At 44.2% G+C, this 19,963-nt stretch overlaps 1 protein-coding gene across 4 annotated transcripts in view; it reads left to right on the top strand.

Moving 5' to 3' along the window:
- The window catches only part of MGARP (mitochondria localized glutamic acid rich protein), a 47,175-nt gene extending 27,576 nt beyond the window's left edge, over positions 1-19,599 (top strand). For 3 of the 4 annotated variants that reach the window (XM_033939330.1, XM_033939340.1, XM_033939349.1), the window contains exons 4-5: positions 10,088-10,096; positions 17,055-19,599. In XM_033939330.1, coding sequence (XP_033795221.1) covers positions 10,088-10,096; positions 17,055-17,398 — 353 coding nt within the window. In that variant the 3' untranslated portion in view covers positions 17,399-19,599. The remainder of the gene's footprint in view (positions 1-10,087; positions 10,097-17,054) is intronic. The other variant, XM_033939320.1, reaches the window with a different exon arrangement.
- The last annotated feature ends 364 nt before the right edge of the window (positions 19,600-19,963 follow it).

Below are 19,963 nucleotides of genomic sequence, written 5' to 3'. Positions count from 1 at the left end.
CACTGCACCGTCCCCAGCCCACCATCCTCTGCACCGCCCTGTCACCGCCGTTCCCTTCACCGCCCCATCACCGTCACCGCCATCCCTTTCACCGCCCCTGCCATCCCATTCACCGCCCCGTCACCGTCCCCGCAGCATCCATATAAGCCTTAGTACTGCAATATTTAGCTTATTCCTTTCTTATAAATCAAAGTTCTGGCTGCTGAACTAGAGAAAGAGATGTTCAGTTGGCAGGGCTTTGTTTATAAATTTTTATCAACACAACTAATATACTACTTTATCCTAAAGCAAAAAACAAATAAATAAATAAATAGAAATTTTTTTTCTACCTTTGTTGTCTGGTTTCTGCTTTCCACATCTTCTCATTCAATTCTTTCCATCCACTGTATGTCTTCTCTCTGCGTCTTCCATTTGCTGTTACTGTGCCTCCCCCTTCACCCCCTCCCAATTGGTCTAGCACCCATCTTCTTCCCTCCGCTCCCCCATAGTCTGGCATCTGTCTTCTTTCCTTCCAGTGTCTTCTCCCCACTCTGCCTTCCACATTTCCCTTCAGGGTCTGTTCCTCTCTACCCTCTTTCAATGTCTGTTCTATTCTTTTCCACCACCACCCTTCCCTCCCTCCTTTACCATCTGTTCCTTTCTACCACCCTTCTTTCATATCTTCTATCAGTCCCCCCTCCATCACTAGCAGTCTCTCTTCTCCCTTACCATGAGCAAATAGAACTTCTGAAAATTGTATTGCTGAGGCATTATTTCTAGTACGCCTTTTTTTCCAGATGGATAATGACATCAATTTTATAATTCTTACTGTCTGCTCTGATTTCATTCACAATTTGGTTTGTGTTGTGGCTGAGGATTCCATGAGGCATTTAACCTTTTCCTGTCTCTTGAACTGTGATTTCAAGTTGATTCCTTCAATAATGGAGTCTCACGGCAGTAGTAGTTTTCTCTTTTGGGTTCTTTTGACATTGTTTAAGGGATTTCTTGTACATTTGGTGCTGGTCTTCTTTGATTAGGTCACTTCAGAATATATTTCCAAGGAAGAGAAACTTTTTCCCTTTCACTCCCTCCTTCCTTGTGTGAGCCGGGAACCACACGGTCCCCGCAGCCCCCACCCGCACGCCGGCTCGATCGTTTAACCAGCTTCCTCTCTCCACCTCACCTTAGTTTGCCGGCTTTCTTTTTCGGCGACCGGCACGCTTTCAAAGAGCCGCGCATGCGCGGCTGTTCAAAGTTCAATCTTCTGCTCTGCTGCAACTTCCTGTTTCCGATTGGGTCAGAGCAGAAGATTGAATACTGAGCAGCCGCGCATGCGCAGCTTTTTGAAAGCATGCCGGTTGCCAAAAAAGAAAGCCGGCAAACTAAGGTGAGGTGGAGAGAGGAAGCTGGTTAAACGATCGAGCCAGCGTGCGGGTGGGCGGGTGGGGGCTGCGGGGACCGCGCGATCCTTGATGCCTCACTGCGGTGACAAGACCATTCACCGCTCCACGGGGCGGTGAATGGCCTTGTCCCCGCAGAGGCTGCTATTTTTCATTCCCCGTTTTGGCGGGTTACCCGCAGCTAAACGCGGTAGCCGCAGGTAAACCGCCACCGTGTCATTCTCTAGTTCCATCCAAAACCAAGCTGTAAATTTTGGTCTCAGATTTGGTTTCAGCTGAAATTTTCAAATTTTTACGCGTAGTATGATTAGGTCCTTCTCCTTTTCTCCACTTTTCTATTCCTTCCCTTCCCTTTGTACCCCAAGATACCCTTTTCCCACTGCAAGTCAAATATTAGATTAGATTAGAAAAACTGTTGTGTGATCGTGGCACTGAGGTACCACCCCCTCTTCAAACCCACCATATACCCCAAAAGAGGGAGAAAAAGCCTGTAGCAGTATAGAACCAAAAGGTACACATCAAAACGGCTTGATACTTTCACTGGCAAAAAATTCCCTCACAGAACAGCTCAGGTTTCGAAAAGGGCAAAGTCACTCAGAGGCACATTCAAAGACTTAGCTGCCAAATACGACTTGAGCTCCAACGCCATCACATCTTCTCCAATCTTCCCAACAAGTGACCTTGTTTCACCAATGTTTGGCTCATCAGGGGAACAAACACAGCCTTGAAAAGTGCAGCCACGCTGAGACCAGCCCCAGAACAAAGGAAACGGACAAGAGCACTTGAAGCCCTCCCTCCAACAAAGACCTCACTTTTGGTCCGAATCAACCAATCAGCACTCAGCTCAACTCTTATCAAACACAACTAACTGATTGGAGAAAATGAAGGAAATTAAAAAAAGAAAAAGCAACAATGTAAATGATTGCCACCTTTAAAAAATGCTTGCCACTCCACTCTCTGATTAAGACCCAATGGCCACACTGTTTGTAAAGAAATATCAAACGTTGTTCAGTTTGGTAAAGTTTTTTCTTCAAGTCTCCCTGCACAACTGAAGAACCAAGGAGTCTATCTGCCACCCTTTCTGTAAAAAAAAAAATAAAAATTTTTTTAAGTATTTCTTTAGATTACTCTTGAGCCTATCACTTCTTAACTTCATCCTTTGCCCTCTTATTCCAGAGTTTCCTTTCAAATGAAAGAGACTCAACTCATGCGCATTTACACCACATAGGGATTTAAACATCTCTATCATATCTCCCTTCTCCTGCCTTTCCTCTAGAGCAGTGTTTCTCAACTCTGTCCTGGAGTACCCCCTTGCTAGTCAGGTTTTCAAAGTATCCACAGTGAATATGTATGAAAGAAATTGACATATAATGGAGGCAGTGTATGCAAATCAAGTTTATGCAAATGTGGATATCCTGAAAACCTGACTGGCAAGGGGGTACTCCAGGACCAAGTTGAGAAACACTGCCCTAAAGTACACTTATTGAGATCTTTAAGTCTGTCCCCATACACCTCATGACGAAGACCACACACCGTTTTAGTAGCCTTCCTCTGGACCGACTCCATCCTTTTTATATCTTTTTGAAGGTGCGGCCTCCAGAATTGAACACAATGTTCTAAATGAGGTTTCGCCAAAGTCAGGGGCATCAATACCTCCTTTTTCCTACTTGGCCATACCTCTCCCTATGCATCCTATCATCCTAGCTTTCACCATCATGAACAAATGAATCTGACCCAGGTATATGTTTTGTTTCATTTTGCTTTTTAAGGTTTTGAATGGGGGTTCTCAAGCCAGTCCTCAGAACATACCTAACCAGTCAGGTTTTCAGGATCTCCATAATGAATAGACATGTCGTAGATTTGCATAAAGAGAATGCACTGCAGGGTAGTGGATGCCTGGAATGCACTCCCGAGAGAGGTGGTGGAGAGTAAAACTGTGACTGAGTTCAAAGAAGCGTGGGATGAACACAGAGGATTTAGAATCAGAAAATATGAAATATTGAACTAAGGCCAGTACTGGGCAGACTTGCACGGTCTGTGTCTGTATATGGCCGTTTGGTGGAGGATGGGCTGGGAAGGGCTTCAATGGCTGGGAGGGTATAGATGGGCTGGAGTAAGTCTTAACAGAGATTTCAGCAGTTGGAACCCAAGCACAGTACCGGGTAAAGCTTTGGATTCTTGCTCAGAAATAGCTAAGAAAAAAAAAATTAAAAAAATTTAAATTGAATCAGGTTGGGCAGACTGGATGGACCATTCGGATCTTTATAAGAACATAAGAAGTTGCCTCTGCTGGGGCAGACCAGAGGTCCATCCTGCCCAGCGGTCCGCTCCCGCGGCGGCCCATCAGGCCACTGCCTGAACAGTGGTCTCTGACTAATTTTGTAATTTACCTCTAATCCTGTCCCTATAACCTTACCTCTACTCCTATCTGTACCCCTCAATCCCTTTGTCCTCCAGGTACTTGTCCAGACCTTCTTTGAAACCCTGTAGCGTACTTCTGCCTATCACATCCTCCGGCAGCGCGTTCCATGTATCCACCACCCTCTGGGTGAAAAAGAACTTCCTGGCGTTTGTTCTAAACCTTTCCCCTTTCAATTTCTCCGAGTGCCCCCTTGTACCTGTGGTTCCCCTTAGTTTGGAAAATCTGTCCCTATCCACTTTTTCTATGCCCTTCATGATCTTGAAGGTTTCTATCATGTCTCCCTTGAGTCGTCGCTTTTCCAGGGAGAAAAGCCCCAGCTTTTTTAGTCTGTCAGTATATGAGAGGTCCCCCATACCTTTTATTAGCTTAGTTGCTCTTCTCTGGACTCTCTCAAGTACCGCCATGTCTTTCTTGAGGTACAGCGACCAGTACTGGACACAGTACTCCAGGTGCGGGCGCACCATTGCACGATACAGTGGCAGGATGACTTCCTTCGTCCTGGTTGTGATACCTTTCTTAATGATACCCAACATTTTGTTCGCTTTCCTTGAGGCTGCGGCGCACTGCGCCGACGCCTTCAATGTTGCATCCACCATCATTCCCAGGTCTCTTTCAAGGTTGCTCACCCCTAGCGGTGATCCCCCCATCTTGTAAGTGAACATCGGGTTCTTTTTCCCAATATGCATGACCTTGCATTTCCCTATGTTGAAGCTCATTTGCCACTTTTTGGCCCATTCTTCCAGTGTTGTCAGATCTTTTTGGAGGTCTTTGCAGTCCTCCATGGTTATGACCCTGCTGTATAATTTAGTGTCATCTGCAAATTTAATAACCTCACATTTTGTTCCCGCCTCCAGGTCGTTAATAAATATATTGAACAGGAGCGGTCCCAGCACCGACCCCTGTGGAACTCCGCTCGTGACCCTTTGCCAATCTGAGTAATGGCCCTTTACTCCAACCCTCTGTTTCCTGTCCGCCAGCCAGTTTTTGATCCATCGGTGGACCTCCCCTTGCACCCCGTGGTTCCATAGCTTCCTTAGCAGTCTTTCGTGTGGCACCTTGTCGAAGGCTTTTTGGAAGTCAAGGTAAATGATGTCTATGGATTCCCCTCTATCCACCTGGCTGTTCACCCCCTCAAAGAAGTATAATAAGTTTGTGAGGCATGATCTGCCCTTGCAGAAGCCATGTTGGCTCGACTTTAGTTGCCCATTGTTTTCGATGTGTTCCCAAATGCTGTCTTTAATCAGCGCTTCCATCATCTTTCCAGGGACCGAGGTCAAGCTCACCGGCCTGTAGTTTCCAGGGTCTCCCCTTGAGCCTTTCTTGAAGATGGGCGTGACATTTGCTATTTTCCAGTCCTCTGGGATCTCTCCAGTTTTTAGGGATAGGTTGCATATTTGTCGAAGTGGCTCAGCTATTTCGTTCCTTAGTTCCTTGAGTACCCTTGGGTGAATGCCGTCTGGACCTGGCGATTTGTCGCACTTTAGCCTGTCTATCTGCCTGAGGACATCCACCTTGCTCACCTCTAGTTGGACCAGATTTTCATCCTGATCTCCTTTTCCGATCTCCTCGGGTTCCGGAATGTTGGTTGTGTCCTCCATTGTGAAAACTGACGTGAAGAACTCATTTAACCTGTCCGCTATCTCCTTTTCCTCTTTTACCACTCCCTTTCTGTCTCCATCATCCAAGGGTCCTACTTCCTCCCTAGCTGGTTGCTTCCCCTTGACATACCTGAAGAATGATTTGAAGTTTGTTGCTTCCCCTGCCAGTCTTTCTTCATATTCTCTTTTTGCTTTCCTAACCTCTCGGTGACACTCCTTTTGGTGTCTTTTATGCTCCTTTTGGTTGTCTTCTGTCTGGTCCTTTTTCCATTTTTTGAATGATGCCTTCTTATCGCTTATGGCCTTTTTCACTGCATTTGTTATCCACACTGGGTTTTTTGTTCTATTTTTCTTGCATCCTTTCCTGAACTTGGGGACGCACAGGTTCTGTGCTTCATGCACCGTGCCCTTGAGTAGGGTCCAGGCCTTTTCTACGGACTCTATCTTCCTTGTGGTATCGATGAGTTTCTTTCCCACCATTTTCCTCATGGCATCATAATCCCCTTTTTTGAAGTTGAATGCTGCCGTTGTGGTTCTTTTCACCTTTGATGGTCCAATTTCTAGCCTGTACTGGATCGTGTTGTGATCGCTGTTTCCTAGTGGGGCTAGTACCGCCACCTCCTTAGCGGGTCCCCCTAGTCCGTTGAAGATTAGGTCAAGAGTGGCATCTTCCCGTGCTGGTTCCGTGACCAGCTGTTCCATGAAACAGTCCCTTGTGACTTCCATGAATTTGGTCTCTCTCGTACAGCTTGAGTGCCCGATGCTCCAGTCTATTCCTGGGTAGTTGAAGTCCCCCATCACCACAACGCTTCCGCTTTTGCAGAACTGCCTCAGTTTGGCCTCCAGGTCCTGGTCGATTTCTTCCGATTGTCCAGGTGGGTGATAGTACAGACCCAATTTTATGTCTGTTCCTGCTCCTCCTGGTAGTTTAACCCATAATGATTCCAAGTCATCCGCCCTTACTGTTGTTTCCATCCTGATTGAAGGTATGGAATCTTTTATATATAGCGCTATTCCTCCACCTTTTTTGTGTGTCCTATCTCTCCTTTAGAGTTTGAACCCTGGTAAGGCCACATCCCATTTATTGTCATCAGTCCACCACGTTTCTGTGACTCCGATTAAGTCTAGGCCCTTTTTGCAGGCTAATACTTCCAGCTCTCCCATTTTAGCCCCTAGGCTCCAAGCGTTAGTGTACAAGCAATGTAAGTCCCGGTTGTTTCGCCTTTCTTGCTGGTGTTCCTCGTGGTTTGGCACTCCTGGCGTCCCCCTCGTAAGTTGCTAGTCTCCAAGCCTCGTCTCGGTCATCCTCCTCGTGTGGTGTATCTGTTTCCTCCTCAGCTTGTTTCCCCATTATTGGTTGTCTTTCTGGGATCTGTTGTTCTCTTTTAGTCCTGCTTACCCAGGACATTTGTGCCCTAGACTCCTGCAATCTATCCTTAGGTCCTTTTTCAAAAAATTCCAACTCAGTCCTGAGCCCTCTTTTACAGTGCCCTTGTTCAATATCCTTGGCCCTGGTCCTCTGCATTGCATCCTTAGGTCCTTTTCCCGAAAATTCCCACTCAGCCCTGGTCCCTTTTTTACAATGTCCTTGCTCAATGTCCCTCGCCCTAGGCCCTTGTATTGTTTCCTTAGGTCCTTTTTCCAAAAGTTCCCACTCAGTCCCATGTCCTCTTTTACAATGTCCTTGCTCAGTATCCTTTTTGATACATTTGTCCGATGTGTCAGATTGACTGTCGGCTTTCTCCCCTTCCTTAGTTTAAAGCCAAGTCTATGCTGCTCTGGACGTTGCGTGCCAGCATCCTCATCCTCGTCCCAGTCGTGCTCAGGTGCAGTCCATCTCTCCTGTAGAGTTTATTTTTTCCCAAGAAAGTTGTCCAGTTCCGAACAAAAAGGAAACCCTCCTCCTCGCACCATCTCCTGAGCCAACCGTTTATTGCTTGTAGTTCACTCTGCCTCCGTGCTTCCGCTCTCGGTACTGGCAGGATCTCCGAGAAGGCTATCTTGCATGCCCTCAGTTTCAGTTTCCTCCCCAGGATCCTGAACTGATCAGTTAGTGCACTCCTGTTGTAGTCCCTTCTGCTGATGTCGTTGGTTCCAACATGGATTACTACAGCTGTCTCCTCTGTCTCGGCCCCTTCCAAGATCCTTTCAATTCTGTTGATGACGTCCTTCGTTCTTGCCCCGGGGAGACATGTCACTAGTCGGTCGTCTCTCCCTCCAGCTATGTGACTGTCCACTCCTCTGAGGATTGAGTCTTCTACTACAATAGCAGATCTCCCCTTCCTCAAATGTCTCTCCGGTCTCAGGTCTGTGTCAGTGGCGCAGTCACCTAGTCCTTTCTCCGGGTTCTGTTGGGTCACCTCCTCATCGGCCTGTCCAGTTTCACCGCAAGGCCCTACTTCCATGGTGTCTGGTGGATTTTGTCGTCCGACTGTTGATTCTCTCCTGATGAGTTGGTCGTCCTGTGCCTCCACCATCCTGCAAGCCTCCTCGATGAACTTCCCGAGCTCTCTGACTTGCTCCGTGATGTGGTTCTCCCTGGTGATGTCTTCATTTTCCCAGCACTGCTCTTCTATGGTGCACAGTCCCTCCAGTTCCTGTACTCGAATCTGCAGTCTCCCGACCTCCTTCTTCAGGCTATCCAGTTCCTGACATCGACTGCATATGTAAGCCCGCCTCCCGGAGGGGAGGTAGTCATACATATGACATTTGACGCAGTAAACTGGGTAGCTCCGCTGGGTTCCTGTAGCCTCCATTTCTTTCTCCTTGCTCCTATGGTCCCTCGGTGGTTGAGAGTGGTTTCCGGCGTGCAGCTAGCTGAAAGAGTAGAGAGAGAGAGAGATGAATGAGAAGCTGAAAGAGTAAAGAGAGAAGAATGTGAGAGAAGGAAAGTCCTTTTTTTTTTTTAGGTTAGGTTTGCTGCTGGGCTGCCTGGGCTCCTTCTCAAGGCTCCTTCGCAAAGGCGCTCTCGCTAAGGCCAGTGCCTTTGCTGCTCGCCTTTGCCGTGCGCCGAACGGCTGGGCGCCGTTGGCTCCCTTTCTCTTAAAGGGGAGCCCGGGCCGATGCGAACTGTGACGCGCAGGGGTGGGCGGAGCTAACTCTCGCCGCGACCCCGATCTGCCTGCCTGCTATGTCCTCCTCCCCTCTGTTTGTCTGGCTTCCTCCCTCTCCTCTGGCTAACCTGCAAAAAAAGAAAGAAGAAAACCTTCAAAAAGAGACGCCGCCGCAGTCCGCCTTGTGCCCCGGCTCTCCTTCTCTGCCGTCATCTACTATGTTACTATCCTGAAAACCTGCCTGGCTAGGTACATCCTGAGGACTGGCTTGAGAGCCACTGGTTTAGCATGATTTACATCAGAGCTTATACTGCTCAGGACAACTTGAGACTGGATTTGAAGTGCTAATTATATTAGATGATCTCTTGTTTCTACAGGATAAAAGCAATGTGAACCAACGTATGTATAAAGCTGAAGGTGACCTGTATCTATAATTCACTTGGACTAACATGGCTGTCCACACCACTTTTATCATATGCCAGCAGAGCTGCTTGTTGCATCGGGGGTTCTCAACCTAGCCCTTAGGACACACTTAGCCAGTCAGGTTTTCAGGATATCCATAATGGATATGCATGAGACAGATTTGCACTGCCTCTGTTGTATGCAAATCTGGGTCATGCATATTCACCGAGGATATCCTGAAAATCTGACTCGCTAGGTGTGTTCCAAAGACTGGGTTGAGAACTAGAGAATGACCCGGTGATAAAATTTATCAACATCACTATTCCCATCCCCGTGGATAACCGCAGGAAACTATCTCCATGCCATTCTTTAAGGCGAGTGGGAAGAATCAGAGTATGAATGGGCCCAGCCACTGACCCTCAAGCCTTGCATTGAAGAATGCTGAGGTTGAGATAGACTAGAGAATGACAGTCTCTGGTATCCATAGCAGATATTGTGATGTCATAATGCCTCATTCCACCAATGCCCAAGAACCAACCTCATCAGTAATGTCACAATGGCTTCATTATCCTATACTTGGCTCACATAAGAATCAGAGTATGAATGGGCTCAGCCACTGACCCTCAAGCCTTGTATTGAAAAATGCTGGTGTAGAAGGACTGAGGTTGAGATAGACACTAAAGAATGACACCAGATTGTTAGAACATAAGACAATAAGCATTGTCATACTGGGACAGACCGAAGGCCCATCAAGCCCAGTATCCTGTTTCCATCAGTGGCCAATTCAGGTCACAAGTACCTGCTAGAAACCTAGCAACGCTCCAGAGCTGAGACTGTGGTGTCATAATGCCTCATTCTACCAATGCCTAAGAGACAAACTCATCATTGATGTCACAATGGCTTCATTATCCTATATTTTGGCTCACATAAGAATCGGAGAGTGAATGGGCTCAGCCACTGACCCTCAAGCCTTGCATTGAAGAATGCTGGTGTAGAAGGACTGAGGTTGAGAGACACTAAAGAATGACATGGGATTTTTTCCTGCAGTTATCCGCAGGGACAGGAACGGCGATGAATTTTGTCACCGTGTCATTCTCTATTGAGAACTATTGAGTTACACCCATCTGTTTGAATGGGTTATATTTGCATTGAAATGGATCTTATATCACAGATATGGGTATAGTGGATGCGTTTTGAAACAACTTCTAAAATTATTTTTCTTTTTCTTTCCAGCTGGAGATGGTAAGTGTGTGTGTTTTGCTTTTGTCTTCTCCTTTCTCTCGCTCTCTCTTTCGCTCGCTTGCTCTCTCATTCGCTCGCTCACGCTCTCTTTCGCTTTCTCGCTCTCTCTTTCGCTCGCTCGCTCTCGCTTGCTCTCTCTCTTTCGCTCTCGCTTGTTCTCTCTCTCTTTCGCTCTTGCTCTCTCTCGCTCTTTCTTTCACTCTCTCAAGTTGTTTGAAATGCTGGCTTGGTGACCAGGGAAGCCCAAAGGCTTAGTACAGGATGTAAGTTAAGTTAACAGAAGGCACATTCCGGGTCATGCTTGCACTAAGAGGCTTTTGAAACGCTTCCTGTCCTAATGAATGAGTTGAGAGAGATGGTGCTAGGCGTATGCTGTACACAGCAGGGGTTAGATAAGGGAAGCCCCGTTCTGAGCACAACCTAATTTGAAATTGGGCAGAGAGGGTTGAAGGCAGCTTTCTGTAATTAAATGCCAACAATTACTGTTCCTAAACACTCGACAAACGCAAACTTCAGTATAAAGACCAGTATGATCCTATGCAACAAAAAAGTATTTTAAAATAAATTATTGAGTATTGGCGCAGTGCTGCAATATTTTATTTTATTTTTTGCAGTTCTTTATTTATAAAAATAAACGATACACAATAATCATCATTGCAGCAAAAATAAAAGGCGATACAAGTCATAATACCCCCCAGACCCAATAATGATACAAGTCAACCTGCAAAACCCGGCTAGTGATTTTAAAGTGTTTGAGGCTTGTGCAGATGAGGATGGAGCTTGCAAGGATAAGAAAAGAACTCGCTGGGATGGGAAGGGAAAATGAGTTTGCCGCGGGGACAGGGAAAAATTTGTCTCCATGTCATTCTCTAATATTTACAGAAATATTGAAGCCCTGTTATTAAATTCAGTCATTTAAAAAAAATCATTTTTGTGGCATAGGATCACGCAAGTCTTCATATTGGGGTTTGACTAAATGGGCATTGACCAGCTATCACGGGGAACACTGTAAGCTCCTTTGGTCATGTTTCTATTGAAAGATTAAATCCTGCCGGAAAAAAACCATAACGATATTGTCCTTGTGCCCATTCCACGAGACAAGTCCTTTAGTGTTTCTGCATCAATAAAGATGTATACTGATAGAACCCTAATCATGCATAATGTGTTGGCGTGTCAGGGAAAATTTCTGTGCAGGTGGATAAGAATCTGCACAGAAAGTAAAATCCGCCTGCACACAGTTACCTCTGAGATTTGACAGAGGGTGGGAGTAGGAGGTCTGTCGGCCTAGTTGTTTAGACCTTCAGACAGAGAGCTTTTAGTGAGCGTGCAGGGACTGTGGTCTCCTCATTCTCTCATTTTCTTCTTAAATATAATTTCATCCCTACTCTTAATTTGAATGAAAAATCTTCCTCACTTCTGAATTTTTATTTATTTTTTTTAAATAAAGAAATGGCAATTAATTTACTATTCTAATTCTCACTCTACTTTTTACACTTTCCAGAGTAAAATCCCAGGGGAAATCTTTCCAAACATGAGGAGATAAAGACACAGGACAGTCCTCCGGTAGCGTGTGCCTAGCAGCCTGACTCTCCTCTTTAAATGTCAGAGTTTTCTGGCGTGGAATAATTAACCTTCGTGCTCTCAAAGCCATCGTGCACCCAGCTGTGCCGAACACTTTGAAATAATATTAGAACCGAAGGCTCCGTTGCTAAGTTTAGCAATGCTTTGCCGGCTGTTTTGGATGGATACTCCTGTGTATTATACTCCAATAAAATGTTCTGAATGTTGTTTGGCTGTCAAGTCTGTTCTTTTTCAGTGTGATCAACTGAGCTGTCCGATACTGTTCTTTGCTTTTCCTTGACTGCCGTAGGTGCTTTTCTCCCTCTTGCTCAGCTTTCAATTTGGGTTTAATTATGTAACTTTTTGGTTGGGGGATCCATTTGACTAACCAGGAATGCATGTCCTGTTTTGTAAACTAACTTGAGAAAACCAAAAAAACTCTGTGGAGTGACGATGTTCCTAAGTGGACTTTATTTGAAAGTATCAAAGTTCCAAAGGAACACTGAAATCATCCACATAAAATAATTCCATCCACATAAAAGTAAATCATCCACATAAGAGCCTTAAAGGACCTAGTCCGCTAGGGATACAGGACCCAACATGGTCCACGTTTCGACAAAATGTCTTCTTCAGGGGTCCCTGGGGGTCCTATAAAGGTGAGTACGTGGGAAGCAATTGTGTGGTGAGCCGGAAGTGAGACACTGCTTGCATTTGCAATGGAAAGGGTTTCCCACGTATTCACCTTTATAGGACCCCCAGGGACCCCTGAAGAAGACTTTTTGTCGAAACGCAAACCGTGTTGGGTCCTGTATCCCTAGCAGACTAGGTCCTTTAAGGCACTTATGTGGATGATTTTAGTGTACCTTTGGAACTTTGATACTTTCAAATAAAGTCCATTTAGGAACATCGTCACTCCACAGAGTTTTTTTGGTTTTCTCTGGATTTTCTTCTTTGTGGATATTTTGGGGTCAATTCCTTTTGTTTTTTGCTTGTAAACTAACTTGACAGAGTATGTTAGTTTTGCCTCATGCTTACCTTTGCAGATATCCCCTACCCTTCATTAACTACAGTATTTTACCAAATGTGCTTTTACCAGACCATGGACTTTGGGAACAGCAGAATCCCTTTTTGTTCTGAGGGGTGAGGGGATGCCAAACTCCACCCTCGGCCCCAATTCCTCTGTTGTCACTCTTCCCTATATATGCCTTCACTTTCTCAGTATCTCATTCTCTACTTTATCCCACTTGTTCCTTGTCACCCCTAAATCCCCTTCTTATCCCAGTATAAGACCCTTTTCAGCCCCTTTCTGCCACTTACCCCAGCATTACGTGCCAGTGAATCTCTAAACTCCGACCCCTTCTCCCACATGCCTGCCGCCTCCTTTCCTATTTCCAGCATCAACATCTTTAAGTCACCTGCAGAGCGATGGGAGCTTTTCTTTCTGCTCCTGCCACTTTATCCTTCATCAGCTCTTTAAAATCAGTGAGAAACTGCATCCTGTTTCTTGTGAGAAATAGGAAGCGGTTGCTATCTTTTTAACACCAAAAAAGGAGGAAAAAAAAATCTGCACCAAGAACGGAGGTAAGCAAAATCCAAGCAAAGAAGGCCATGTCATCAAACTGAGATGTACACCAATGGGGTACATGTAAAGTGGAACCAGAAAGAGAACCCAACACGGACTGTGTTTCGGCTTACAAAGCCTGCATCAGGAGTCCAATGATTCTTAAACAACAAATAAAATACAATACAGATTAATAATCAAAAAATTAAGAATTAAAAAATAAATACTAGCCATAAAAATCATAAATGAAACAATGAAAAATTTCTAATTAAAACAAAAAATTAAAGAAAGCACTAATACAAACGAGAAATTAAAACAAAAGTGGAGAAGTTTTTATTTGCTAGTATTTACTTTTATCATTTATTTTTGGGTTGTTAATCTGCATTGTTTTAGAATAATTGGACCCCTGATTCAGGCTTTGTAAGCTGAAACACAGTCTGTGTCGGGTCCTGTTTCTGGTTCCACTTTACATGTAAGAACATAAGAAGTTGCCTCCGCTGAGGCAGACCATAGGTCCATCCTGCCCAGCGGTCCGCTCCCGCGGCGGCCCATCAGGCCCATTGCCTGAGTAATGGTCTATACCTATCTATACCCCTCAATCCCTTTTTCTTCTAGGAATCTATCCAAACCTTCTTTGAAACCATTTAATGTTTTCTTGTCTATAACAGCCTCTGGAAGCGCGTTCCATGTATCCACCACCCTCTGAGTGAAAAAGAACTTCCTAGCGTTTGTTCTAAACCTGTCCCCTTTCAATTTCTCCGAGTGCCCCCTTGTACTTGTGGTGCCCCTTAATTTGAAAAATCTGTCCCTGTCTACTTTTTCTATGCCCTTCAGGATCTTGAAGGTTTCTATCATGTCTCCTCTAAGTCTCCGCTTTTCCAGGGAGAAAAGTCCCAACTGCTTCAATCTGTCGGTATATGGGAGATTTTCCATTCCCTTTATCAGTTTAGTTGCTCTTCTTTGTACTCCCTCAAGTACCGCCATGTCTTTCTTGAGGTACGGTGACCAGTACTGGACACAGTACTCCAGATGCGGCCGCACCATTGCACGATACAGCGGCATGATGACTTCCTTCGTCCTGGTCGTAATACCCTTCTTAATGATACCCAACATTCTGTTTGCTTTCCTTGAGGCCGTGGCGCATTGCGCCGATGCCTTCAGTGTTGCGTCTACCATCACTCCCAGGTCTCTCTCCAGGTTACTGACCCCTAGTGGTGTTCCCCCCATTTTGTATGTGAACATCAGGTTCTTTTTCCCCACGTGCATGACCTTGCATTTCCCTATGTTGAAGCTCATTTGCCATTTTTCGGCCCACTTTTCCAGCTGCGTTAGATCCTTTTGGAGATCTTCGCAGTCTTCCCTGGTTTGAGCCCTGCTGTATAGTTTGGTGTCATCTGCAAATTTAATGATTTCACACTTTATTCCCGCCTCTAGGTCGTTTATGTAGATATTGAACAGGAGCGGTCCCAGCACCGACCCCTGCGGAACTCCGCTCGTGACCCCTTTCCAGTCTGAGTAGTGGCCCTTTACGCCAACCCTCTGCTTCCTGTTTGCCAGCCAGTTTTTGATCCATCGGTGGACCTCCCCTTGTACCCCGTGGTTCCATTACAGTACATCTCAGTTTGCCGGCATGGTCTTCTCTCCCATTATACGTAATGAGAATGCAGTACCGGTGGCCAGAGCTGGCCAACGATACAAGGATTGTGGCAGCAAAAAGTAAAAAAAAAAATCCCATAAATCTGTCTTTGGTGTGCCATATGGATGTTGGTGTGTTCTTTCATCCACCAACTGCTTTGAAATGCACCCAGAGCTGGGAAAGCAACTCGGCTCAAGCCTTGAAATAAGTGTCCAAACCTTCTTAAGCCCAAGCTGCAACAGTCTGAATAGCATAGCGGCTGTAAATTCCTATTCTTGGATATATTGGTATATAAAAGCTGTTAATCGCACTTTATTTTCTTTCATTTGCATTTAATAATTTTTAGATGTTTACCAATGAGCCTAATGTTTTGGTATTCATTTTTATTTAGTATTTATACCCTGCATATTGTCTAAGCCAGTGGTCTCAAACTCGCAGCCCGGGGGCCACATGCGGCCCGGCAGGTACTATTTTGTGGCCTATGGTCTGTACTAGTGCTGCCCGCTCTTTGCAGCGTCCTCCAGCTTCCCCCCTGGCCTCCCGCTCTTATCTTCAGATAATTACTGCAGCCTGCAGATAGGATTGTCAGTACTGTAGCGATCCTTGCAGGCTGCTATCATCCTCAGCACGATTCCTCTGCTGCGATCCTGCCCCTGATGTCAGAGGAGGGGCGGTACTGCGGCAGAGGGAACGTGCTGCGGAGGCTGATGGCAGCCTGCAAGGAACGCTACAGCACCGGCAATCCTCTCTGCAGGCTACGGTAATTAGCTGAAACTAAGACCGGGGGGCCAGGGGATAAGCTGGAGGACACTGCACAAAAAGGGGGGGGAAACATGCAGGCCTTCAGGGGGGGAGATTAACTTTGGGGGGGGGGGGGGGAGATTTATAAACTACAAAGAGATTTTTACCTCATGCAAAATTGTCATTTCTTTAATAAGACATTAACTATTTTTTCTGCAGCCCTCCAAGTACCTACAAATCCAAAATGTGGCCCTGCAAAGGGTTTGAGTTTGAGACCACTGGTCTAAGCAGTTTACATTCAGGTATTCAAGTATTTCTCCCTATCTGTCCTAGGGGGCTCACAAATTGACTAATGTACCTGGGGCAGTGGCGTGTTAGGTGACTTGCCCAGGGTCACAAGGAGCAGTGCTGGGCTTGAACCTGCGACCTCGGGGTGTTGAGGCTGCAGCCCTAGCCACTTGGCCACCCCTCCAGGTTGTGTCCAATACTCAAGTCTTTGCAACAAGCAGGTTATTTAGCATTCTGTGGTTATCCCTCTCTCCCCCCCCCCCCCCCCCCGAAAGAAAAAAAAAAAAAAAAGGATCTGATGGGGAGATGAAGGCACAGGATTGGGAATCACTGAAGCAAAAGAAACATGCAACAGCTATCATAATACTTGGAAAAATTGGAGATTAGTGGCCACAGCATACTTCCTGTTTAATTGTCGTCTTCCTATTCTTTTGTTCTCATGCTCATTACTGTTAACAGCTTGCTCTACCATTTATTTAACAGCAAAGAAACCATCATATGACATGATTTAAAGCTAAATTGCATCTGAATTATTGTAAATAAGAGTGTGATTTTTATTTTTTTACATTTATAAAATGAAGGCCTCGTAGCTTATCTTAAGGAAGCAATTGCACCTTTTCTAGCGGTGTGCCTTTTGTCAGTTTGGTCTGTGATGAGGGAAATACAAGAGCCGTACACTGAGGCAGATTGTTTTCGTAAGGGTAAACTAACCTGACTAAGGAAGGTGACTGTAATTTTAAGCTTCCTTCGGGTAGACATTTTGTACTGAGTAAACCATGATACAGCAATTGCTCTCCTCTTCCCAAGCTGTGACACAATGCACATTTCTAAAATGTTGATTCTGGTTCCTGTGTCATGTGTTTTTGTGATTTCTCTATTACCAGAGAGACCCCTTAGACTAGAATAATCCAGCTGCATCCATCGCCAGTAGTTAGATTACCAACATAAAATAAACAAATGACCACATGTTCTGGAAGGAGGGAGGCTACTTCTGCTGCTCCATGGTCTAACTTCTCTGGATAGCCACTTTTTATGAAAACTCCTGTTTAGTGAGGGTTTGCATAAAAACGGTAGAAGCCCTGGGTTAGCATCATGTTTTATTTCTGCTTCATGTGGTGTTTTTATGTTTTTCTTCTTTCAAATCTTTTTGTTGTATTAAATCATATCTTTAGAAGGTGAGGAGCCTATATCTGCTGACCATGATGAGGTGAGCAAAGAGGACGTCGGAGCAACTCCCGGGAAGGCTGTTGCAGTGACCGCTGAAGCGGTTCTGGGAGAAGCTGCAGTGGAGACTGTAGCGGTAACAGTTCTAGATGACCCTGAGGCAGCTGTGGTAGAAGCTGCTGAAGAGGCCCTGGGAGATGCGGTGAAGGCTGTTGCCAAAGAGGCTGCAGAACAGAATCAAAGCACCGCAACATCTTCGGAGCCACAGGGAACGGTCATTGTGGCAAAAGAAACTATGGAAACTTTAGCCGTAGGGAAGGTAGAGCAGGATGCTGCCACTAGGCAAGATTAAGTTATTTCCTATAGACCATTGATGTGTTAGGCTTCATGGAGTATATCTAGACATGAATATTTCACTAAAGTGCAGTGAACTTTTAAAAACCCACAAGTTGGAAAAATAATTTCTTCAAAAGGGTCCTGTAGGGTCTCCAGCTGAAATCTCTTCTTGTTTCAAATTGCTCGGATTACTAACCCTTTTCTGTGTGTTAAAAATATCTTGCTGACAAAGTCTGCCCTTGATCATGTAGGTTAACAGCAGTTCTGGCCAAAAGAAATGTCTGTTTTCCACAAGGATTTCCAGAGGCAAAGGTGCAAGGGCTTTTGTGTGTGTTTTATGAAACTGTTTTCCTCATATTGAGAGCTCCTTGGTTTACATTAGATTTGAACTAGTTCTGTGGCTTTAAATTATCTAATCCAACCTTAGGTTTATATACCAGGTCATTTCCTGTACCAGAGGCTCGACTCAGTTTACATAATGAATTTTATATGAGGAAAAGACTCGGAACAAATTGGAGAAATACTAAGTTAATCAACCTAACATAGCACCAAGTCTTCTGACCTCAATTAGGAATAATCAATCAATGACTGTTGAAAAAAGTAATGTTTTCAAAGATTTTCTAAAAGTTTGGAGAGAGAAAAGTGTTCTAATCTGGGAAGGAAGTTCATTCAAGATTGTAGTGAAAATGTATGAGAGAGATCGCAAAATATAACCAATGACTTTTGTTCCTGTAAAGGAAGGGAATGAAAGTTTATACATTTGAGACATTCATGGTTTTGTAGACCGCAAAGAATTAAAGCAAATAGGAACTAATGGCATAAAAGTTCCATGTAAAATTTTAAATATACTTGCACATTTAAATTGAATTCTGAAATAGACTGGAAGCCAATGAAGTGCTTTCAAAAGAGGGGAGACATGGTCAAATTTCCTTTTGCCAAAGATCAGCTTGGCCACAGTGTTTTAAGAAGGGTACAATTTAAGTTACCCTTACTCAAGCAAATATACACAGGGAGTTAGAGTAATCTGTGCCAGAATGATAGCTTGTACTAATGTGGCAAAATGATGATGGTGAAATAGATGGCAAACCTTGAAAATTGAAGAAGCAATTTTTTTTTTTTTTGGAAAGGTTGTTAACCTGACTTTGAACAGAAAGTGAAGAGTTGAGCAAAAAGCCCAAATATCTTAGAAGAGAATTCAATTTTCAAAAGATCTCTGGCCATCAAAGTCACTGAAGGAGGAGGAGGTAAAAGGTCAGTTTTACGACCAGTTAATGCAACTGTTCTCCTGTCACCCATAAAAACATAAAAATTTATTTATATGCCGCAATACCTTTTAGTTCAATGCAGTTCACAAAAGATTAAGAACTGAACAATCTTAGTAAATAGCACATATACAGTATATATTAGAGAATGACATGGGGACAAATTTTTCACTGTCCCGTCACTGTCCCTGCCCCATTTCTGTAATCTCTGTCTTAAGCAGACAAGCCTTGAACACTTACGATGAGCCTCGAACACTTACAGATGAGGACAGAGCTTGCGGGAACGGGGAAAATTTTATCTTGACAACGCATACATATCAATCTATAATAACTCTATAATATAGATATGTTTTTAATGACTTTCTAACATTACTATGAGATGAACACTAAAGGTTGAAACTCAGGATTCCAGCTGGCAGCCTTATAGGAAAGTTACCAGTCTACGTGTCTTTTATAAGAGCAGCCCTTTGAGGATGAAAAAACAACAAGGGGTTACACAAAGAACAACCTGATGGATAAAATAAACTGGTCAATCATAAGTTTGTGCTAAGTCATGCACAACCTTATAAAGAGGTAGCCAGTGCAATCTTTGATAGTAGGGGGAATACGATCTTATTTTGTTTTCAAATTAAAAATTGAGCGTGCAGCTGTCTTGTGAATATGTGCAATTTATGAAAATATTTCTGCTGACCTATCAAACATATAATAATGCAATATAATATATTATAAATTCTTTAAAATATACTATTTAACCTTTTCGGAGGCATGAATTTGAGACTGTTCAGTGAATTCTAGATTACATTGTAAATTTACCACCCTCGCCCAGAATGTGTGAAAGTGAAGACTAAGAACATCATTAGAATTTCCATACTGGGCCAGACTGAAGGTCCATCAAGCCCAGTATCCCATTTCCAACAGTTGCTGAGCCAGATCACAAGTACCCAACAGGATCCCAAAAGAATAAAATAGATTTTATGCTGCTTATCCTATAAATAAGCAGTGAATTTTCTTAAGTTTATCTTAATAATGGCTTACATACTTTTTTTTCTTTTAGGAAATATCCAAACCTTTTTTTTTTTTTTTTTTTAACCCTGCTAAGCTAACTGCTTTTACCACATTCTCTGGCAATGATTCCAGAGTTTAACTGCCAGCTGGTCAAATTTAAAACTGTAATGGCAAAACTTTTTTGAGAATTCATTGCTGGTTTTTTAGCCAACTTCTTGCAGATTTTTATTTTTTCTTGAGGTGGTATGAGTAATGTTGCAGTAACTGGCAATGCTGTACAGCCCCTTTCTCAAACAACTGGTATATGCATGTTG

The sequence above is a fragment of the Geotrypetes seraphini genome, chromosome 1, assembly GCF_902459505.1.
Source record: "Geotrypetes seraphini chromosome 1, aGeoSer1.1, whole genome shotgun sequence".
NCBI lineage: Eukaryota > Metazoa > Chordata > Amphibia > Gymnophiona > Dermophiidae > Geotrypetes > Geotrypetes seraphini.
Note: the sequence above shows the minus strand (reverse complement) of the source record. Positions and strands in the feature narration are given on the sequence as shown.